We start from the raw sequence: 24,648 nt of genomic DNA, 5'->3' as shown, positions 1-24,648 counted from the left end.
CGGGGCCCCGCCCTGGAGCCAGGCCCGGGGAGGGTGCCCGAGGGCGAGCGTCTGGTGGCCGGGCCTTAGTCCATGGGGCCCGGCCGGGCACAGCCCGAAGAGGAGACATGGGCCCATCCTCCCGCAGGCCCACCACCCGCAGGAGGCGCCATAGGGGTCGGGTGCATTGTGAGCCGGGTGGCGGCCAGGAGCGGAGGCCCTGGCGGACCGACCCCCGGCTGCCAAGACTGGCAATAGGGACATACAGTCCAATTCAATTTTATTTATATAGTGCTACATCACAACAACAGATGACTCAAGGCGTTTTATACTATAAGGTAAAGACCCTACAATAATGCAAAGAAAACAGAGAAAATCCCCAAAATCATATGACCTCATGTGAGCAAGCACTTTGGCGACAGTGGGAAGGAAAAACTCCATTTAACAGGAAGAAACCGCCAGCCGAACCAGGCTCAGGGAGGGGCGGCCATCTGCCAAGACCAGTTGGCAGTTAATGGATGAAGACAGGACAAAGACATGCTGTGGAAGAGAGGCAGAGATTAATAATACCAAATTACAAGGTGTATAAACACATAGTGAGTGAGAAACACTGAAGAAGAAACACTAAATGCATCATGGGAATCTCCCAGCAGCTTCTACCGATTGCACCGTAACTAAGGAAGGATTCAAGGTCACCTGGTCCAGCACTAACTATATGCTTTAGCAAAAAGGGAAGTTTTAAGCCTGATCTTAAAGGTAGAGATAGTGTCTGTCTCCTGAATCCAAACTGGAAGCTGGTTCCACAGAAGAGGGGCCTGAAAACTGAAGGCTCTGCCTCCTATTCTAAGCCTGCAGTCCGAGAGCGAAGTGCTCTAATGGGGTGATATGGTACTATAAGGTCATTAAGATAAGATGGGGCCTGATTATTCAACCTTGTATGTGAGGAGCAGGATTTTAAATTTGATTATGGATTTAACAGGGAGCCAATGAAGCCAATATAGGAGAAATGTATTCTCTCTTTCTAGTCCCTGTCAGTACTCTTGCTGCAGCATCGAGAAACTCCCTTTTAAACCTGCCAGCAGAACAGGGCTCAGGTAAGGGCGGTCATCGACCAGTTGGGGGTGAGGGGAGGAAGACAGGACAAAGACAAGCTGTGGACGAGAGCCAGAGATGAATAATAACTAATGGTTAAATGCAGAGAGGTGTATAGAGACATAATGAGTGAAGAAGAAACACTAAGTGCAAGGCCCCAGATGTCATGGTCCTGGGTCTGTGACCCAGCGTTTATGAGTCAATAATATGAGTTTAAGATTCTGTTCTAGGTTTTGGTTCTTGTAAAGTTTGTCAAGTCAAGTCAAGTCAAGTTGGCTTTATTGTCACTTCAACCATATACAGTTTAACAGTACACAGTGAGGCGAAACAACGTTCCTCCAGGAACCAAGGTGCTACATGCAACATAAATTTACAACATAATTTAACAGAAAAACTCTAAACTAGCTAACTAAGAGGCCTAGTTAGCTGGCTAGCAGAGACAAGACAGACTGACCTAACATAAATTACAACATAAATTAACAAAAAACGATCTAACTATCTAAGGATGACTTTGTGTGTCTCAGGCTCTGTCTGCATTTTTTGCATTTTTCATGTTGTATTGTGATAGTCACTTGTCCTGTGTGCATCATGTTCTTTTTTGCTTCCCCTTGTTCCATTAAGCGTCTCCGGTTCAGCTGTGTTCCTATGTGTCTCCACTTTAAACACCTGCCTGTGTATATTTGTCTGAGTCTCCGTCTGTCCCCTGTCAGAGCATCTGTTATGTTCCCATTATGCATTATCTGTTTAGTTCATGTCCCCTGATGCCCACCTTGGCATCTCCCTATTCTGTGTCATACCCAGTTCAGGTTTTCGTTAGTTCCCGTTTATGTTTTGGACTTTTGCCTTTGTTTTGGACCAGTTTCACAACCTCAACAAAAGTGCTTGCTTTCTGTTAAACCTCCGTCTGCTTCTGTGTCAGCATTTGTCTGTCTCTGTGTGTTAGCCCTGCAACTTCCCTGCTGGCAACATGCACACTTGGAATGCCACAACCAACTGATGAGTAAATAAGTAATTACACATTACACATTTTATAAACATCTGATCATGTATCAGAAAGAAAGAAAAAAATCTGATATCAGCCAGGTGTTACCTTTAGCATGCACTGGGATGATTCACAGCTATGTGTGAAATAGCTGTGATGAGAGTCAGCACCTCAAAGTCTGCGGCCATGGTTCTCTACTAAAAAAAACAGAGCAATGTTGTTATGGTGACGAGAGAGCTGAGATCAAAGATGAAGGTTCTTTAGATCCATGTTCAGTTCCTTACCCTTGGTCATTATATCTGGGTAAAATCTACGAGGATAAGGTTGTGAATACAAGTGACCGCAGTGAGTTTCCTTCATATGGTGGCTAAGCTTTGCCTTAGAGATCGTCTCATCTGGCCTCAGAATGCCTGGGACACCCCAGGAGAAATTTGAAAGTGTTACTGGGGAGAACACTTTCCCCACTTAGCCTGCTGCTCCTGCAACCCAACTTCAGATAAGAGAATGATAATGGATGTAGACTAGATGGATTGATCTTTGAAGTACCTGAGTAACATGCTGCTTTGAGTGAGACAAAATATAAGTGGATGAAATAATTTAATAACTCAACACACATTTATTAGATTTACCCTGAACTTTACTCCTGCCAAAGGAATTTCCACATTTTCTGAAACAAAAATATATTCCTAATGATAAAATAGTCACCAAAAATATGAGGGTAGTCATACATCAGCACACAATATTACACAGTGACACACACAAACCTAACTGATTTGATCCAGTAATTTCCAGTAATACAACACACTTCTCTCCAGTGTTAAGTATTGCATCAGATCAAACCTGATTCTTTCCAACCAGATCATCAAGCAGATGTTCCATGTGAACACGCGCACTGAGGTCATACCTCAGGAGAGGAGGAGGTCGGTACATCTGGATATGGCTGAAGCATTGTAAGCGATAGCCATCATGACATCACCTCCTCCTGATTTGGCCTCTGAAGACAGATCTGCAGGGCAAAAATAGACTGGTCCTCAAACAAAGCTCATGACTGAATGCTCACAGAAAATCATTACACTAGTGGGCAAACAACAAAGAGATATGAGGTCAAATGTCAAAGAGCAAAGCAAAGTGCTATAAATGGATAATGAGATTCTGTTAGATCTATTTAATGCCAAGTGGATCAAAAGTAAAACAGAGGGGAAGTTTTCCTTAGGACGGTGCAAATGCTGTAGGCATCTACGCAGAGTAACTTATTTTAAACATACCTGAGATTTTTTCTCAGGTATGTTTAAAAATAGGTTTTGGGTTTTTTTTTAAACTTCTGTGATGCATGATTACTGTTGTGGCCATTTCTAGCAACAGATGATGTTTTTCTTTGTGCTTGGCATCATTTAAGTTATGTTTGTGTTTTTTCCCCACCATTTGGAGCATTTTTTTAGTGGAATTATCCATTAAAAATGGCTTGCTATGCAGTTAATTGTGCTAGCAAACAGTCCAAGACGTTTATGCGTTAGTTTGCTAGAAAGGCCCTTTGTCCCTCCTGGAGAATAGGCCCACTTCCCACCAATGCTGCCCACCATGAGGTGGCTTTATCACCTGCTTCTATTCCAGTCTTAGTTCTATGACATACGCGACAAAAGGTCACAGTGGCAGGAGTTTTGCTGCCGTTCCGTTTCTTCTTTTTTGTGGGTTTCAGCAATTTTGTGTTGTTGTTTGACATCTTTCTCAGAGTCTGCTTGAGCCATCCCCACCTTTAAGATCTATTCTTGTATCAGAAGTTGCTCATCTGCTGCTAAAGGTTGAAGTCGCTAGTTTTGTCATTTTTCTCATAACTGGATTAAGAGGATGTGGTGTAGGCACTGGTTCAGAAAAGTCTGGACTTTAGCTATGGCTTTTGTAGCTTTTGCAGTTGTCTGTGTCTCTGCTGTACATAGCGTGCTGCTATGCTGTGCTGATTTTATACAACTTTAAGTTGTATAAATGTAGCTTGGTGGAAATTCTAGTTATTCATATGATAGTGCTAATTAACAGGCAGCCATGTTTGCAGCGCCTTCTAGTCTGCCAAGCTAAATAAGCTAGCTAGAGTCTTTAGCTAAAATCATACCCAGTATGGCGGCATCTGACACCAGGAAAACCAAAATTGTTGTTGCCAAAACCTTAATTGTGAGGTCATAAACTAGCAGGTAAAGTCATGTCAGCTATCTCAGCAAAAATCACAGTGTTCAAACATAAATAGAGGTACAACAGAGTTTGTACAATTCTAATGAGCTTGAAAGTTATTATTTGTCTTTATTCTTTAATCCAGCCTAAACTCTTTTAGTCAAACTTTCTTTGGATTTCTTGAAGGACATTCAAAGCTCTTCTTTGGACTTTTGCTGCCTTTTGTTCTGTTCTCAGTCAAGATGATCCCACACTGCTTCATTAACGGTGAGCTCTGGGGAGGTCAATTCATGACCATGTTTTAGGGATGACTATAGGTTCTCACTGTTGTACTTCTCTCCTGGCCCTTCATACATATTGATGATGATTTGAAGCAAAAAACAAATTTGGATTCATGGCTCCATAAGCCCTGTTGACACTGATTATCAGTACATTTTTTGTGTGGTGACAGCCACATTTCCATCGAGACCGTTACCAGTGAATCTTTGGCAAACAATAGATGGATCAACTGAATGGCTAGATACATCTCTCACGTCCTGTGTCAAGTCTTTGTTGATTTTTCCCCCCATTTCTCAAGAACATACTTTCAGGTACTGTTCATCTGCTGCTGACAACTTTTTAGGCTTGTCATTTCTTCCTTTTTCCACACTTGTCCAGTTTCCTCTAAATTTTTGAGTACACACTGCACACAAATTGTGGGGTAAAGACAGCTGTGTCACAGCCTCACAGAGCTGCTCTTAGTCTTAGTCTTAATCTGCTGGGTTGTGCTTATTTAGGTCGCGCTTTTGAACATTGTGTATTTGTTGAAATATTTAGAAATATGTGATTATTAAACCCCCCCAGCTGTAATCACCAGTTCCCTACTGAATGAAGATATCTGCATAAGAATAGGATAATGAGCTTGTCTAAGTGACTGGGTCGTTTCATCTTCTTAAGCATTGTCACAGCAATAGTGATTGAATCCTGACACTTTATTTCAACTAAAAATGTCAGTGGAGTTTAACACTGGAAGCTCAAGCTACAGTGGGTGAAGGAGCCACGAATGAACTAAATACAGACACGGGCGACGTGGGAATTCACTCTTCATTTGCACCCTGAGACAGAAACCATACCCAGACACTGAGATGATGTCACCAATCTTTAATTGATCCCTGTGGTTGCAGCTGTCATGTGACTGAGACAGATGTGGATATCCATGTTAAATCAGCTTCATAAATTAAATTATAATCATACATAATCATATATAATATAATCAGGGCTTTCTAGAAAAAATGGCTTTACAATGTTATTACATAAACCTCCATCTCAACTTTCACTTAGCTCATTCCCGAGTAAACTCACAGAGGCTGTAGTGAGGTGTCATGTGTTCAGCTGGCTAAGTGCACCACCCAGCTTCTCTCTCCATCGCCTATCATCAGTTTAAAGGCTTGGCTCACCCTTGGGGGTTAGGGGGCATTTACAACAGTTTTGCTATAGGACACCAGTGCAACAGTTTTTACCACTACTGTGCTTTATGAAGCCACAATAAATCTTTAATATGGTATCCGCACTTAGTCACTTACGTCATTTTCTGTTTTTATCAAATCAGACTGAAGCTTACGTGATTATCTAAACAGGAGATACACAAAATAGTTAACATTTGAACAATGATTTTATTCAAAAGCACTAAGCCAAATTTAAATCAGTTTTACTTTATTTACACAGATAAAAATAGAAAACCAATCTTCTTCAATCACCTATTAAGGTCCCCATTTATTTTTCACACAAACCCCCTTTAATCATTAGATGCACAATACTCCACATACACCAATAAATAAACCAAAGTGGGGCAACACACACATTTTCATAATACAAATTTCACCCAGCATCAAATTGCACAGCAAGTGAGTCTGCGACCAGATAAAGAGGTTTAAAGTCCTGATTTTATGGCTCTATTTATAAATAAAGCCATAAAATAAGTAGAATTCACTTGAAAGTATCCTATAAACAGAGCTCTACGCCAAACAATTCATCTAAAAGTAGATTCAGTGCACCACCTGGTGGTAAAGAGTGGTCAGTAAAAAAGAAAAAAAAAAGCTTTTCAGGTGTTTGGTGAGTAGCTCAAAAACATGAACACGTAAAATGTGTTTACAATTTAAAAAAACATCCTTTAAGGATATTTAAAGAGCAAAAAAAAAAAAAGAAGAATCAATCAATCAATCAAAAACAAAGCAGTGATACTAATGAGGTAAAGGCACACAGCCCAGCGTCGTGGTCTCAAGGTTTTTAAGCATTTGCTTGGTTGGTTATTTTGGATTTTGTGATTAATTAGAGCTTCTTTTTTTTTGTTGTTGTTGTTTTCATGGTCTTAGTTTTTACTGTTATTGCTTAGCTGACCTTTGTTTTTTGTGTGTTTTATTAAGTATTCTGATTCCAGTTCTTTGAATATAGTTTTTGTATTAATTGCCTGGCCTTCTCCAGCGTTTTCCTTAGTGTAAAGTTGCTGTACATATGTATGTGTTTGGCCTTTGTTTGTTACTTTCTGTTGTGGTGTCTGTTTTGGCCCATTTGCCTGTTTATTATTATACCCACAGACATTTTCTGGTTTCCTGTCATTTCTAAATGTCATGGGGTGAATATAATAGAAAAGGAATGAAGGATAAAACTCAGACTCTCCAGCTCCAGAATCCTTGATCCCTGGGAGTGCACCTCAAAAAAGAAGATACAGCTAGGTCGGTAATTTGTTGGACAATGACACAATTTTTGATGTTTTTGTAGTTTTGCCTCTGTAAGCCACCTCAGTGGTTATGTATGTGGCTGAAAGAGATTTACAGAAAAAAATTGGATGAAATGTTTTGGACTAACAGTCATTCTAACACACAGCCAAAGGCTCAAAATAAACTAGTAAAACTAACACAGGGGACAACCTTAGGAAAGCTTCTATAAACCTACTAGTATCAATAAAAATGATCAAGTATCATGTTAAAAACAAACCCAATATCCTAAAAAAAAGGAATTTTTTTTAGTTGTTTACATTTTTTTTATTGTAATATCCAATAATATAATTGATTCCTGGGCTGAATCATTGTGTTCCTCACAGAGATGTGGCCATGAAGTTTAATCAACACTTCTTTAAAACAGCTTAATCAAATGATGATGAATATTATAACCCACAATAAAGCAAATAACTGTAAACTGCCCATAAACACACGAGAGACCGTTCAAAGCAGATTTAGAGAGGCATTCATATGTATTAAAAAAAGACACATTCTGTGAACCAGGCAAGTCCAGTTTGGTACTATCAAAGTTTGTAAATTAAATTATTCTTACTATTTTTCATATAAAGTATGTTGCTATAATAACTGAAGCACAAAAGTCACCCTCAGTGAGTTATTAGCTTTAATAGCTCTTCCCCCCTCTGTTCTGTTTAGACAGAGACAATAGAGCCTGAATTATATGTAGTATATGTATGTGTATGTCATTATGTGTCATGTCTGTATGGGGATATTTATGGATGCACATCCTCTGGTCATCCATGAGATGTCAGTGTTGTACTACTAACAGTTAGCGTGGCCCAAAGTGTTGCCTCAAAGGCGCCTTTGAGAGTCTCTTGGCAGCACCTGACTCACAGCTAAACACTGGAACATTTGGATGGAAAATGAGACTGTAACTCGGGCTTCAAGAAACATTCCACGTCAAATTATTTAAACTTTTCCGTCAAAATAGACTACATTTTTTTGAGAAGCCTTTTAAACTGAAATGGTTTGCCAGTAATTCATAGCGCTAGCATGGAGGCCAGTGTTGATTTCTTTGATGCCAAAATAGACAGAGTAAAGCCTAAAGTAAAACAATATCTCGAGCGATCGTTTATAACATCTCAGATCGACTGCCAGCTGTGGTTGCAGTGCGGTCAGGCTGAGGTGAGGTTTTTGGGGTTTGCCAGTTCGACCTCAAGTTTAGCTTAAGTGGACATTGAGGTTTGCTCTCATTTGTATGGGTTTAGAAATGGAGCAGGAAATGGGGGAACTTCTTGAGCACCATGCAGGTATTTCAAATTGTGAAAAGATGGACAGGACATCACTTAACAACATATCAAAAACGGGCTGCGTGTGTCTAAGTAGTGTAAACACAGAAAGCACCCTGTTCTGTGCTCTGGTTTTGCACGTCAAAACAGCTAATTTGGACATCAAATCAAGTGTATAAACATGCAATTTGAGCACTGCGGTAATAAAACAATTTCCATCCATTGAAGTTTTTCGCAGAACACGCTGTTTCAATTTCCCAATTCAACTCTGAAAATTTAGAGTGCGTCCCCGTGGGCAGGGTGGGGTCACTGCGAGCACAATGAATGGGAAGGTATTACACAGCGTGACTAGAGCCCGTCTCTGCGTCTACATCTATACTCCCCAACTTCTGCCCTTGTGAGATCATTGACCACTGACAGGGAATTGGCTGCAGTCTGCTCTCACTGAGTGATTCCCCAGTGGGACAACCTGCCAGGCAGCGAGCTTGCCAGCTACTCTCTCATGCATTTCTCAACAGAGTGGCCGCTGCCAGCTCGGCAAGTCTGGGTGTGTGCCACACAGAGCTTCCTTAGCTATCCCAGACACCTGAACTAGCACAGGAGAAGAGGGGGGAAAACAGGGGAGAAAACAGGGATAGCACGGTGGGGGAGAGAGCTCGGTTCAATAGCCAGCAAACAGCCACTGCAGCTGTTGTGGCCTTTCTCACAACGATTCCACTGTTCAGCCTTCCAGCACAGCACTAATTAAAACTGTGCCCATCCCTCCGCTTGCCAGAACTTTCTTTTTACACATACATTTAGGGCACATGCAATCAGAAAAATGCTCTCTCAGACTCATATGGCATCCCCAAATCTACACAGTCTTTGCCCCCTCACAGCATATTACCAGTTTGTTTCAAGTTTGTAGTTGAGAGTAAAGCATGCCTGGAAGATGTGGGATATAAAAGGTAAACAAAAAGCGTGAAGAAGATTAAAAAATTAGGAGTATTGCAGTACTGGATCAAACTTGTCTAATGCGATTGTGACTTGTCATCCTTCCTACTTTTCTTTCACTGTTTTTCCCTCCTGTCATTGGTAGTTATGTATCTGTTTCGTCAGACTTGCCTGTTATAAAAAAAAACAAAATAGTGATGAAAAATTCTTCATTCCTTGCTCCCAAAATGAGTTAATCCCTTTGGTTCCCCAGGTTAAAAGATAGACTGTATATAAAAGAAAGAAGACACCCTTTTTGTGACCGCACCCACATTATTAAATATTTGGATTAGCCATATTTGCATCAAATATCATTAGTTCTGGATCAAAATGTATCGCAGAACTGGATTTTCTCAACTGTGATATCGCTTCCTTTAGGTCGGTGATTTCCCAACTGTTGGCAGGGGGCCCCCTTGTGTGCTGCAAAGGTACTGCAGGAGGGCTGCAGTAATAACAGAAATTGAGTTTGAAATTACTCTAAAGTTACACATTTATATGCATCTATTTATTTACATAAGAAGTGAATTAAATCTGGAAACAAGAGGTGGTTAGTTTATACATATATTACTCTTTACTTTGACTTAAATTTACCACTCTTGTATTGAAGTTTGTGTCCCAATGGTCTTCGGGTCACACATTTGGCTTAACACTTAGCGTATGATTGGGTAGCATTAGCAATTTACAGCCAACAGCCTGTGCTGTTTATGCTTTTTGAATAAAAATATCAAGGTTTGTTATGTCACATTCTTTTGTATTTTTATTAGAGTGAAAATTTACAATTGTGTGGGCCCCATTGGGATTGGTTGTTAAGCGGACCGCAGCACTCTTGACTTTAGGAATTGCTGCTTTAGCGGCATCTTTAATTTAAATATATGGCAATTAAAAATAGCTTGTCGTGTAGTCAATTGCTCTGACAGCATGTTTAAAAACACTATGCTCCAGTTTTTTATCAGGTGTGTGCATGATCCACTCATATAGTTATCTGCTAACCACATCTGCTAACCAAGCTAGCTAGCTTTGCTGATCTATAGAAGTCCAACTCGGGTACAGGTTGAACTGGTGACCCTTTGTGCCACAAGGCTATTGGAACAGTCGAGGTTTGAGCCTGTGGCTCTGTGCTCCCCTACACAGCAACAGGCTCATTATAAAGGCCCCCCAAATATTTGTTAAAACACAATATGGTTACTTCTGGCTTTAAAAGCAAGATGGTGATGACCACATTGTTAAAGACAAAGCTAGTTCACAAACCAGTGAATGACATGGATAACGCTGTGGTTACTAGGTCCACCTTTTAAAACCAGAGCGCTTTCATTGAAATGAAAACGTGAAACAAAATAAAGTATTATTTTTGTGACTGATTAATCTGTACATATTTGTTGTCAAGAGCTAACACAGCTAGCATAGCCAACAAACTGTGATAAAATGATAAAAACAAACCCTCACATTTTTTTCCCCAGACCATCGCAATGATGCAAAAGAGAGTTGAGCAATGGATCATACCACATGAGCAGCTGGAAGCGGCCAATGTTTGCTTGATGAATAACACAGAATTAAACGATGGTCAGAATTGTTGATAATTAAATTAATTAGAGCAAATCACTTCTGCAGCAGAACAAAACAAACGCTTCCCTCCTGCTGGAGGACACGCAGGCTGCAGCTGAACAGAAGTACACTGCTTTCCTTAGCGGCTGGGCCCTACTCGCTACCCAGTGTGTTGGCTTCCAAGAAACCTCTGGTCCCAGCCACTTCCCCTCACCTTCTCCAGAGTGGGCATTCCAATATAGATTAGCTGGAAATCTTTCCTGTTCTACTGAGGATAATCCTCCGAACAAGGCTGCTCGGCTCGCATATTAAGAATGATTTAGGCACAGCGAATTCCGGTCAGGTTGAGACTGCTTTCATGTTATGATGTGGCTGTTTCAGTTCTCCTACATACTCTGTGGAGAGAATGGGAGCTGACAGAAGAAAGGAGAGGAAAACTGAGTTCAAAGTCATCATGTGGATTTGTAACATGAATTAGGGTCACTGTTACACTACAGCTCCATCCATTTCAAAGAAAAGAGGAAGTGTGGGTGTGTGCAGAATGAAGGGTGCCTGGGAGTTAACTTTAAAGACGTTTGAGGTCTTGGGGATATTTCCACATCAGGTTTTCCTTCAGCCTCACATGCACACACACACACAGACACACACACATTACCCACCACATAGCAAAACATTCATCAGGACTGTGTTAGTATGAATGGGAATGACAAGAAAGCCCTTCTGGGGGTCACACAGTGGAAAGTATTTACTCCACATAATGTGATTTAAAAGTGACTGAGAGGACACTGCTGCCTTTAAGATAACAGGAAGCTTTAATTATCACCATGTCAAAACTGGGCTAAATGGGTTAGTTAGGCTGCTGTGATGTGACTGAAACAAATGAGCCGTTCGTTTTTCTCAATATATATTCAGCTCATTTCAGTCAAATTCATAAAAAGAAAGAAAGAAAGAAACCCGGGGAGGTTACCACAGGCAGTGAGCCGTCACACTTTCTCCACTCCGGGGTGGATTTCTGTAGGCAGAGGCAAGAAACGAGAAAAGTCTTCCTAACAAGATTTATAATTTTACGCCAAGGGTTCAAGCTTTTTGGCTTGTTCTACCCCCGAGTGGGATTGGTCAGCATTTCGTTCTTTAATTCATTCATGGAAACGCCACCTTATGTTCTTCCTCACAGCGAGTGTGTGTAAGAGGAGATGGGTCCAATCGGAACACAATGCGAGTTTTAGCTGTGGAGAAAAAAAATAAGAAAACACTGGCTCGTTCCAAACGAAAGTGAAAAGGACAGTAAGGGGAAGGACAGGGGTTTTTAGTGGTTTTACACTTCAGTGGTGCTGTTTGAAAGGCCTTTCAGCAACTTGGGTGGCACGGTTGTTCCTAGCATCTCCGTTAATGTATTGTCATTGGCTCCGTGCACTTGTCAGCATCATTGCTCACTTTCTCGGGACAACAATGTTGATTTTGCTTTATATAAGGCGAGGCCAGGCAGCAAGCAGCAGCTCCTCAGAGTCGTACGTGAAATCGGGCTCGTTTTGTGAGAGCTTGTGTCACCGCAGACACGTCCAAATTCCTCTGACGTGTTTATTGTTGCCTTTTATTTCACCGAGGTCATACTGCACGGCTCACCCCCCCCACCCCCCCTTTTTTTGCTGCCCCTCCATGAGAAATCTTGTGTGTCGTGTAAACAGAGGACCAGAAAATAACAAGCACAAGAAAAAAGGAAAATTTCCACCCCGGCGTCCCCTCACCTCCCTCCCCTCCCTCCCCTTTCAGTGTACCCACTACTTGTTGTCCTTTATTTGTAGCCTAAGTGCCTTGGCATTAAATCTTATTATTTTTTTGGTAAATAAACCAGTTTCTGGTAGGAATTACACACAACTTGGTGTGAGGTCCTTTTCAGTAAAAGGGGCCTGGATCCTTTTATCTAAAATGTTTTCTATTTCTGCTTTTGTAAGACACTTTTGAGTGCTTTGAAAGAGAGAAACCAGGTTTTTCTTGCGTTTCTGGGGGTGAGGTTGGGGATTTTTCTCAGCATTGTGGTGAGATTTATTCTAAGAGGCTGCATTTTTTCCTGATTTCCCTCTTTGTTCTCTGTAAGTAGTTCCAGGCCCCCCCTCACTCTCTCTCTCTCTCACACACACACACTCGTCTGTGTGTGCGTAAATGCGCACAAAGCTCTGTGATTTTGCACATGGGCGTACGCGTGTGCGCAGGGGAGGCACATGTGTGAATGTGTGCGCGCGAGGCTGAGGCGGGGACTCGACGTGACACCTGCTGTTGGGATGAATAGGGTCAGTGGCAGGGCCCTTCAGCAGGCAGCAGCTGCTTGTTCTCACTACAAACCCGACTCCCCGTGAGCATCAAAGCCTCGGGGACTACAACCGAGGGCCCTGACACAACACACAGTGCCCTCTACCACCATCTCCTATCATTACAGTTATTATCCTCAACTATTGCAATCCTCCCGCCCACCCCCTCTCCCAGGGTCACGATCTTAATCATTCGGAAGGAAACTTGAAATTGACCTGAGAAAAACATCAAAAAGCAAACTTCAATTTCCATTCGTGCGCTCTCTGAAAGCAGGAAGAGGTTTCCAGACAGCTGCTGACAGACAAGGATTCCTGGTATTTGGTTGGTCTGACCTGTCTGTGCTCTCTTGCTGTGTGGTAGTCTGCCCCACGTGTGACTTAGTGGGTCTGAAAAACATTCCCTGTGGCATAACAGAGGGAGAGGGGCAGAAGATAAACAGTGAGGTAGGAAAACATCAGTCTGTGCTTTAGCTGCTTCCAAAGCGAGTCCATCACGTTTATATACCATCTGTTTGGACAGGTTTTTTTTTTAAATTAGAAATTAAGAAAAAAAAATAACATCGCATTAATCCATAATCACATGGTAGACTTACAAAGTACACATCCTTTGGTAGCATTTTGTTTCACTGGCATTCTTCAGAGTTCACAGTGAAGGTAGGACAAATCCAGCATCTTCCCTTATCTATCCACCAGAGGTCAGCCTTTTATTAGCAAAATCTGAAGCCTCACAAAACCGCTTTTTTTCATGAGAAAATTTACATTAAAAGGGGGTAAAAATCTATAAATTACTAGTGATGCAGACCCGATATATGAATGATTTTGCTTTGCTGTGTTGTACAAACAGGGGCGTGTGTCTGAGGTTCTGAGATGAGTCACGGCACTAAAGCCTCCAGCTGGTTATTTGGGCTCAAACATACTATTAAAGTATACACATTGCAGTCCTTTTGCAGTGCACTTGTTAAATGAAGGGTTTGTCTACTTGATACTACACAGGCAGCCGATGGTGCTGTGAATATTTTCAAAAAAAAAAAAAAAAGAAAATGCAAAAAAAGTTTCCAGCTGAGCTGAAAATTCTTAACAAAAACAAACAAGTCGGCTCAAAGTGTTCCCGCCTATTTTTACAGTTGTGCGTGTGGTTTTTTTGTTGGTGATGTTGTTGTTTTTGCTTATTAAATCATTCCTTAATGTTGCATGCCCTTTTTTATTTGACCCATGTAGTTTGCAGGAAGTTGAGCTAAGATGCAGGTGGCAGGAGTCTGGTCCTTTTGCTGAGTTTGTAGTTGAAGTACATGAGAGCCTTGGACTGCGGGGCTCTCCTGGGTTGGCAGGTGCGTCCGTTGCCGAAGAATCCCTCCAAACACAGACAGGTGTAGGAACCATCGGTGTTGAAGCAACGAGCATGGCGGCTGCACCGGTGAGCCCCGGTTAAACATTCATCCTCATCTTTGGAGAAGAAGAGAAGGAAATAATAGTTTGATGGCCTCACAGCATGCGAGTATGCTAGACCTGCTTTACAGTTGTTTTATCGATCAGCGGGAAGAGAGCGAAAAGGTTTTGGGACTGACTCCTCGAAACCTGCCTAATAGATAATTTTGCAGTGTTCATCACACAGATGAAAACAAAAAAAAACAGCTTGCGGGTGAGCCCACAGCTGAGTGGGTGAGCTACGAGTGCTCATCAAATAAACATGGTCTCTGGATTCTCTGCTGCCAAAGCACATCTTCACATGATCCCTCTCCTCTGCCAATTAGCGCAGATGAGGAGAACATGTGGGGATGGTGCTGTGATCCATTTAGTCATTTACGGGGCTGACATGGAACCAATTTGAAAGAGATTTTCAAAAATTCATATCACTTCTGGCTTCACTTTGGTGGGAAATGTTATATCTTCTTTGCTCTCTCGCTGTATTTCAGATATTCTCAACCATTCAAGTCCAAGAAGACAACAAAATTCTATGAATTAGAAAAAAAAACACAAAATACACACACACACACACACACACGCACACACACACACACACACATGCACACATACACACGTGACAGTCTGCTCAACAACATTGCTTTTTACCTCGGCATTTAACGGAGCCCTCCAGCGCCCCCATCACAAAACCGTCTTTGCACACACAAACGAAGCTGCCAAAAGTGTTCTTGCACGTCCGCCGTGGTGGACACACATCCTGCTGACACTCGTTTACATCTGGAACACACCGCAAATAAATGTTTGACTTGCACATCACTGAAGTTTTTGTTATTTTGGGGGATACAACAGCTCAGTATACATCACTTCAGAAGACCTTACACTGACTTACATTCATTTCCTGGAGATTTACACTAAACTCTAAATCTAATCTCACCCTAAGCCTAAATCGTGTGTTCACCTTAATGTTTGATGATGACGCCTTAGTTTTTCCCCATGAAGAAGACATGACCACATATTGTGACTCTGTGAACAGAGTCCAAACCATGAGTCCACACCTGGACCACACACACACACACACACACACACACACACACACACACACACACACACACACACACACACACACACGCATGTCTTTCCAGGACAAGGTGCTTTCTTGTCTTCGCTCAAAACAGCAATTACCTTCTAAAACACACAAATGAGTACCTGGACCTCACGTCATTGCTTTGAAAGGTGCGCTGTTAAAAGACAAGGAATGACCCAAACGCATACAAATTCAGGTGTGGACCATGAAGCTGTGTATGGGTTTTTGGCACACCCTGCAAGTCACTCATGAAAATATAAAATCATAAAGTTTGTGAACCAAGACCACAGATCTATGGAGCTGAACTAGTTTTTAAAGCCGACCTGTTTATGACACTTTAAGCGGGGTATAGATTGAATAAAACCTGGACATCACCAACATTACGTCACAAGTTTGGTTTTAGATTACCAGTTTCAAATCTTCATCATTAATGTTTGGTATTTTGGAGAAGCTACCTTATATGGATGCGAGGGTAGAGTGCCTCGCAGATTCTAGATGGGACACCTCTCAATCAACACAACCACACCCCTAACTCAATTATCAAGGTAGATGAGTTGTAAAAAGAAGAAGGGAAACCATCCACAAAGGCCAAAATGATTTTGCCCCCTCTACCAGGTTGTAAATATGCTTTTCAGTGTTGAAAAATTGGGCATTTTATCATGGGAGTTTATAGGGATTAACTCATTTCTGGAGCCAGCCTCAAGTGGCCACTAAAGGAACTGCAGTTTTTGCCACTTACAAGCTGAACTTATAAATTATCTTTACTGAGGGCTTCATTGATGCATATAAGATCCTACTGAAAAAAACAGAGCATCTTCAGAAAATTATTTGAGAAGTACTAAAAGGAATTTCTAATATTTTGCACTAACCCTGAGCGATAAAGGATTTTTTTGTGTGTTATATTTGAATTATTTTAAATGTCTCTGTACCTAATAAGCTGACAACCAAATATTTCTTTCCTAGGTAATATACTTACTTTAAGGAAGAGGAGGAACACCTGCAGATTTTTTAATTATTATTTGTCATTTGTCCCAGTGTCATTTAAATAGAGCAGTATTTCAGTGAGAGAAAAACAAAAAACAGTGACTTCCCACTGCCTTTGAAGTTGACTAGCTCCCACAAAGAGTGTGTGAATGCGCCTTAACAGCTGCGAGGTTCGCTTCATTACAGGACAGGAGTCGTCAGGAGTTATCGAGAGGGACTCCAGCATTTTAGGTAATTCCCTTCATTTTAGGTTATTAAAGGATATTTTTACCACTGGGTGGACAGATCAGTGGATGTCTGGTAACTTAGCTGCAGGTAGTTGACATAATGTGCATGCTTTCATCACACTCAACTGAGTGTGGAGGCTTTATTTTTATTTTTAAGCTTTGAGCAAACATTTCCTAATAGATTCATCTATGAGTTCTAATTAAGCATTTATTCAGACCTGATAGTAAGTTGATGATTATAAATCAAAGCTCTTTAGCTCTTTAGACAGACATCAGTTGGAAAATAAAAACCCACTCTCTCCCATATACAAGAATAATGTCACATTGACAACTAACAGCAACAGCAACGGCAATTTTATTTATATAGCACGTTAGATTATACATAAACTCAATGTGCTCAACATAAACGATAAAACATGACACCTTTGTGGGTTAAAGGCAATAAAAACAACAAAATAAAGAAATAAAATACTATTTAATGTGCAGCTTATTATTTTTGAAAACGGGTTAGATCATCAGAGGAAAACAATACGTGCATTTGTGTATCATCTGCATAAGAATGGTAGAATATGTGATTTTTTTTTTAATAAAAGTACCAGGTGGGAGCATGTAGAGGTCAAAGGTAAAGGTTAAAGAGTAATGGACCAAGAACAGACCCTTGAGGAACACCTGATTAAATTTTTATATGTGCAGATCTAAAATTAGTTACTGGAACTAAAAAAAACAACAACCTCTATTCTTTAAGTAGGATTATCAAGAACCTGACCTAAACCAAACCTAAGCCTTAAATTAAAATTAAATTAAAATGTCATGACCAACAGTATCAAAGGTGAAAAAGCGAAAAAGTTCTGATATTTTGCTGAGGAAAGAACGATTAGAAGTAGGTGTATAATTGTTAATGAATCAAACATATTTTTCTAGAGTAGCAGTGTGATTAAGAGACATTCTGTAAAGACCTGTTAATGATATTTACTGCATGGGTAAATTTAAAAAAAAATACAGATTTGAACAGTTACCGGTCTGATTATCGGGTGAATAAAAACTGTGAAAAGTTAGAATCTAAACGGGGTGACATACTGAGGGTGTTTCTAAGGAGGCACTACCTTCACAGGTCTTGTTGTCAGCAGCCAGGTGGAGGCCGGGGGGACACAGACAGCGCGGCGCTCCCCCTCTCTCCATCTGGCAACCAAACTGGCAGTGCAGGGAGGAACATGCGGCCTCTCCTGGAAGACAGACAGGGAAACACTGGCTGAGGATCGGTCAGAGGGTCACACACACTGTCATGCCACCACACAGTACACGAGCGCATGCTCTGCAACACTCAGACCAGTAATGAAGCTGTAAACAGAAACGATAACTGAATGCTCCTTAAAAACTAAAATCTTACATGAATCACTAATTTATGCTCTTTGCTCTTGACCCTGTCACCGCCAAGGTTTGTTATGATATCACTTTCCATAATATAAACTGTAAATTTCAGCCATAAACATTTATGCGAGGCTAAAAGGATGTGTAAGCTGAGTCCTCGGACACTTTAACCTCCTATTATGGTATGAAGACGGTGGAAAGCTTTTTGTAGAAAACTGATCGGAGAGAAATATAATCTGCCAGCACGCAGGCTTTTCTTAATGTGGATTTTAAGCATTCCCCTCCACAGAAAATTACTCACTGGTGCAGGTGTATCCATCTGCACTGAGTGTGTATCCAGGTTCACAGTAACAGCGATAGCTACCGTGCGTATTCATGCAGCGCTGGGAACACGGCCTCTCCGGCAAACCGCACTCATTCACATCTGGAGTCAATATGAAACATTATTCAAGCGGCAGATAGAAATCCTTGTGGTAAATGATGCAGAATGACGCAGGTAATGGTTAAGAAATCAAAAACATAAGACAGACAACGATTTTGTAAATGATACTCCACCTTCATTGCACTGCGGTCCTTTATAACCCATGGAGCATGAACACTTGTCCGGTCCCACACATTTCCCATTTATGCAGGATCTCTTGCACACCGCTGCGGACAACAACAGACACAATGTAACTTCTGCACACTGGTATGAGCTACATAAAGCAGCATGTAAAGCGTGCACAGGATAATGGAGAAAAACCTAATGTGAGCTATGTTAGCAAGCTAAATGTTTATATAACTGAATAGTTTAAACTGCATTAATGATTAAACCTGATGACAATAATGTGTGCTAAAACAGGTGTTTAAACAGGTGTCTATGGGTGAGGACCTCCAGCTCAGCTGGTTACACTCACTGAATGAAGCTTTGTCTCATAGCGGTGCATTCTGGGTCATTTTTGATGCAATTATCTGACATAGTATGGCTTACACTGTGGTTAACTGTACTAAGAGACAACTTAAGAAGAAATAATACAATTCTATCATTATTTTTTATATATTAGGACAGTTAATAAAGTTAGTTCTCATAGAAATATTGCCAAACAGTAGTCTGGAAAACAAAGGGTAATGTCACAGTGGCTATATTCTTCTTTTATGTAGTAACTATACTTATACTTAGGCTCAGCACTGACAATTTTAAATCAAACAATCAAGATTTGGTTGAAGTGGCGACTTTCAAGGGATTTCACAAAACACATTGCATTAACTATTTAGGAATTACAGACATTTGTATGCACAGTCCGCCATTTTTAGAGGCTCAAAAGTGTTAAGACAAATGACTAACAAGAAGTTTCATAGCCAGGGGCTCTCATTATTTAATTACAAATTAAGCAGATAAAAGATCTTTGGCTGCTTCCAAGTGGAAATGTCAACATGAGCTCAAAAGACATGTCAGTACAAGAGAGGTAGGTCATGATTAGAAAAAACAAAATCAACGTATTAAAGTGGCACAATCAATAATCTGGTCCATTTTTACAAACATTGAAAGCACTGACCAGCTCAGCAACAATAAAAGGCCCGAAACATCAAAGAGGAACACGAATGTGATTGATTGCAGAATTATTTCCATGGTTAAGTAAAACAATGTCATGACATTTAACCAAGTCAAGAATGGCATCGAGGAGTTCTTCAATCAAAAGGCGCCTTCATCAATGTGCATACACAACAAGGTGCAAACCACTGGTTACACTCTAGAAGAATAAGGCCAGATTAGAGTTTCCCAGGAAACGTCTAAAAGAGCCTGCAAAGTTCTGGGGGAAGAAAATCTCTACAATTCAAGCTTAACTTGTACCAGAATGACACGAAGAGAGAAACTCGATCATGCCAAAGCATAAAACATCATCATCAGCATAGGCATGTATGACTGCCAGTGGAGGCGAGTCACTAGTGTTTATTGGTGATGTGACTGCTGATAAAATTATCGGAATGAATTGTGAGGTGTTTTTTCCTGCATCTTGAAACAGAGCTAATAATACTAGACTAATTGAGCCATAAATTATGTGCTGAAAGAAACTGAAGCACCTCATAAAACCAAGGGGAATAGTTAACTCTCAGCATACATTTTACATTTTGCATACAGCTTTAAATGTAAATATACAAAATATACACATTTAATTAATATCAGAAAAATGTCTCAAGAGCAATACTGTCTTTCAGGTTGTTACAGCTTATTATAAAGTACGTGTCATAATATCTCACATTTCTTTCTCTCCTGAGCTCATAAGTGACCTCAGGAGCTGGATAATTGGGGCTGTTGTATTACTGAACTGCAGAATGACTTACGCTCACAAATGCTGTTAACATTCTTCCATCCAAAACAACAGGAAGTCGTCTGACCATAGCTGCAGAGACCCCGACTTTGCTCCGGTTCATCCTCCACTGGCCTGTGGAGGCTGGGACAAGAGGTTATCTGATTATTAATCATCACCAGACCTCCAGGGCTTTAGCACAAAGCCCCTCTTATGCCTGGGAGGTAGGCAGTGCAATTAATCACCAATAAAGTTTTACAGCTATTTGCCATTTGATGGTTTTCCCAGAAGCAGTTGTGAGACAGAGACAATAATATTAGACCAACCACACACAAAAAATGATATTTAAATGTGAAAGAGATGAAGTAAGATAGATTATCCTACTTATGCTGAAATCAGTGTAAGGTAGAAATAATGCACTGTATAATAAATAGGGTGTGATTTTGGACATGAGATCGTCTCTTTCTCAGATAGGACATACAAGGACAAAGAAGTAACCGCTTAAGCTGAAAATGTCTTCACTTTTGCAAACAATAAAAACAGAAATGCTCTTGGGAAATCTGTTTCATAAACACCCAGAGACAAGAAGAAAAAGAGAAGACGGAAGAAGGGAAGTAACAGAAATAAATAAATTCCAGATTAGTTAGTAGATGAGATCACATCACAAGCAGGGATGAACATAAATCACAGCAAGCTGGAAACAGAGTTTAGTCTTAATACAGATGTTTCCCAGTGTTCACTGATGGTACTGCAGAGCACGTCTCAGTGTGCATATGTAGTGAACAACACAAAGCCAAAACAAAAGCAAGACAATATTATTGGTTCATCTGCTAAATTAATAATTTGATTAATTTAGGCATCATTTGAGTTGTCCATCGACATTACAACTACAGGACCTGTGTAGTGTATAATAATACTAAGGTTGCAGTATAAGTGTGCTTACTGCTGTTTTGGGTTACAGTAGCATGTGTTATATTTATTATATTTATAAGTGTTTTAGTACAAAGAGCAAGAAACATTTTCATTGTTTTGTTACTTTTTTCTTCTTCACTCACCTTTTTGACTCACTTAATCATTTGTTATTATTAATCTGTGGCTCTCCTTCACAGTGTATTTTATGTCCCATCTTCCTTCTTTCACCCCCAACTGTTCACGCCCTGAGCCTTATTCTGCTGGAGATTTCTTCCTGTTAAAAGGGAGTTTTTTCTTCCCACAGTCGCCAAAGTGCTTGCTCATATGGGGTCACCTGATTGTTGGGGGTTCCCTTGTTTCCTCTGCATTATTTTAGGGTCTTTACCTTACAGTATAAAGTGCCTCAAGGAAACTGTGATTTGGCGCTGTATAACTAAAACTAAAATTAAACTAAAAAAATTAATTACTTTGCACTTGACCAGAAATATAACCTTAAGGGTTAAAAAAAACTCTTTGGGGCTAAAATCACCAAAATTCTTAATAAGATTCAAAATTAGATTAATTAGATGCACTTACTATCTACCTAAGATCTACTCTAACTTCTCTACTAACCAAGTTTGAGTAAAACTTGAAAAAGTGCAATGGAAATGGGAGACTGCTCACCTTCAAACTAAAAGTTGTGCCTCAGTGTTTCAAATAGTGCAACTTTTATTTTGAAGGCCAAGGGTCTCACAGTTTTAGTATCCTCAGAGAATAGTTTGCAAGTGTTTGTAAAGAAGTCAGCATATTCTTAATCACTTGACTGTACATATCATGATAATTGACAGACCTTCAAATTGGCAGAGCAGTTAGCATCAGATGGACACGTGTGTGCAAAACCTCCATACCTTCAGACAGATTTAGAAGTGTCTCATTAACCCAAAGTTACTTCCTGGAGGTGTCACCAAGAAGTCTGCGGAGCAGTAACACTTTCTAGAAGGTCAGTTTTAAATAAGGGCTAGCTAGCTAGGTAGGTTGCTAGCTAGGTTAGCATGCAAAATGGTGAACAAAAAGGTTGCCATAACAACAGAATATTCAGCATTAACCAAAGGTTAGTTTAGCTTTTACTTTAACAACTTCTTCACTCAGTCAAAACTAAATTTAAAAAGTCTATGTTGTCTCAAAATATTCATGATATCTTTTACTTGTATTTGGATTTTTCTACTCTTCTATATATGAATCCCCCACACTTTAAATCAGTTGTAACCAATGTTCGCTCTAAGCTGCGTGCATGCTCAATTGCGCAGTGTTGGCATGGTCTCTGTGCACAGAAAATCTGTGTTGCGCACATAGAAAAAAAATCTAACCTGAATTGAAATTAAAATAAATAAGTTAACAATTCTGTTTTCCAGTGTTAGTCAGTAAGTGACTGGCTGCTCCAGTATGGGATTAGACGATGCCACCTTATCCCATAGTCCAGCCGCTGATGTGATTCACATTCGTATATACGCAGCTAATCAACGTCATTGACAGGCTATGACAGCGTCCTTATGTGCCGACACATCTCCTGTTGTCAGGCCTGCAGGTATCAGGCTGTTGTTCTCCTTTATCTCATAGTGGACAGAAATTATTTTTTGGAGTGGCACAAATAATTTGTGCGGCATCAAATTTGATGAAGAACACCTGATTGTTCTGTAAATAGTTTTGAAATGTTTATTTAAACAATCGCCCTTGGCTGCATTTTTAGGTAAACAGCTGCAAAAAACTTTGTTGTTTGCATAACTATATAATGAATTGCCCAACGTTGGTCATTATATACTGTATTTTGCAGACAGAGAGTTACAGGACTCTCTCCCAGACCACAGACTCATACTCATAATGCAAGTCAGAGCAAATAAATAAATGAATAAATAAATAAAGTTGTGTTTTCAAAATTGGAGTTCAAGTTACTTTTACGTCCAATAGTATTAACATACTACACAGGCCAATGACTAGATTCTTTTTTAAATTTTCATTGTAAGTGGGCTAAAGCAGTTAATTAAAAGTAGTCTAACATAAATGTAAATGCTGTAATTTGATTCTTTTAATAAACCATGTAACTTGGGTGGATTCGATGCTGGCGTGACCACAGTGCACACGTCTGCTGTTGCTCACAGTGGTCCAAGGGACCGCTCAGGGAGTTTGTGTGTTCACTCAGACACATGAAAAATTAGAGGGAACTTTGGTTGTAACTCTTGTCAGACCTTTCTACAGTTCCATATACACCCAGACTCATACTATTAGCAAAAGAAAAGCTTAATTCTTTTTAATCACGTGGCTTTGTTTTTTCTACATCTTTGATTCTATATTACTTCAACCATGCCCATCTGTTCATTTTTTATTGGATCTGTCAAGCATACTGCTGCCTATTTAAAGCATCTGTACACTGTAACTACTTATGAAACACTTTCCTCATCCCGAGTCTTTAACAAAAAAAGTCTTTCTATTCTATACAATCACAATTTCTCCCTTATTATTTGCTTTCATCAGCAAATGTGTATTAAAACTCAATTGCCTGCAGGATCACCATGTGAGCTGCATTTGTAGCTGCTCTTAAATCTCCATGTTAACAGGCTATTAAATGATCTAATACAAAGCAAGTGGATTAATTTAAGATGTTCACACTGTACAGGAAGAAAGAGTCACAACCATTACTTTTTAAAAAAGGCTTTTACAATATTCTTATGGTATTACGTTCACTTTTACCAGCTTTAGGGAAAACTGAAAAAAAAATCTGCATGTTTTTTAAGAAAATTTAACAAATTCAAATTTCCTTCAAATAGAAATACTTTCAGAAAACTCTTACCCATCCCGATGATCAGCCAGAGAAAAGAAAACAAAATGTGCCATCACCACAAAGACTTGCTGACTTAGTTTGGTCATTTTGTTCCACCACAGTTTCTATTTTAACCTCTGAACTACATATTAGCTTCTGCTATCCTCGGACGTTCTCGTTTTTCAGTGTCTGTGTGCTCGAAAAGCAGCGTTATCTTCTATCTTGCATGCCAAGGGGCATTTAGGTGTATGTGTGAGTGTTGAAGAGCGGAGGGAGTAATTGCAAGGTGCTGAGAGCAAGAGGTGTGACAGCTCACCTGTGTAAGAGACGCAAAATATAGAGTGGGACACAAAGAGAGGCGCAGGGACGAAAGAGAGAAATAAAAGAGGGAAGGAGGTGTGAGATTGCAAAGAAGCTAAAAAAATCAGATCACTGGTCTGGGTCATTTACTGACTTGTTCCAATCCATATCACACTGCCTTCAACAGCAGATGTAGTTTGTGCTGCTGTCATTGTTCTAACAGTGCCTCCAAA

At 40.2% G+C, this 24,648-nt stretch overlaps 1 protein-coding gene across 4 annotated transcripts; it reads right to left on the bottom strand.

The window, feature by feature from the left end:
- Positions 1–13,241: 13,241 nt before the first annotated feature.
- Positions 13,242–24,425, bottom strand: LOC309708293 (epidermal growth factor-like protein 6). Of its 4 annotated transcripts, XR_014277228.1 has the most exons (8): positions 24,146–24,425; positions 20,444–20,553; positions 18,677–18,769; positions 18,423–18,545; positions 17,857–17,976; positions 15,107–15,235; positions 13,630–14,479; positions 13,242–13,437 (listed from the first exon to the last, which is right to left on the bottom strand). XR_014277228.1 is itself a non-coding variant. In XM_082536205.1 (7 exons), exons 1-7 carry the CDS (start codon positions 24,220–24,222, stop codon positions 14,271–14,273), a joined length of 861 nt encoding a protein of 286 aa, XP_082392331.1. In that variant the 5' UTR covers positions 24,223–24,425; the 3' UTR covers positions 13,242–14,270. The 4 variants fall into 4 exon arrangements, 3 of the variants coding, with proteins under 3 accessions (XP_082392331.1, XP_082392332.1, XP_082392333.1); XM_082536205.1 differs by having other exon boundaries at positions 13,242–14,479; XM_082536206.1 differs by lacking the exon at positions 24,146–24,425 and adding an exon at positions 21,478–21,668 and having other exon boundaries at positions 13,242–14,479.
- Positions 24,426–24,648: the final 223 nt, after the last annotated feature.

The sequence above is a fragment of the Aulonocara stuartgranti genome, assembly GCF_965226115.1.
Source record: "Aulonocara stuartgranti genome assembly, chromosome: 6".
Classification (NCBI taxonomy): Eukaryota; Metazoa; Chordata; class Actinopteri; order Cichliformes; family Cichlidae; genus Aulonocara; species Aulonocara stuartgranti.
The sequence above is the reverse complement of the archived record's forward strand: the minus strand, read 5'-3'. Positions and strand labels throughout refer to the sequence as shown.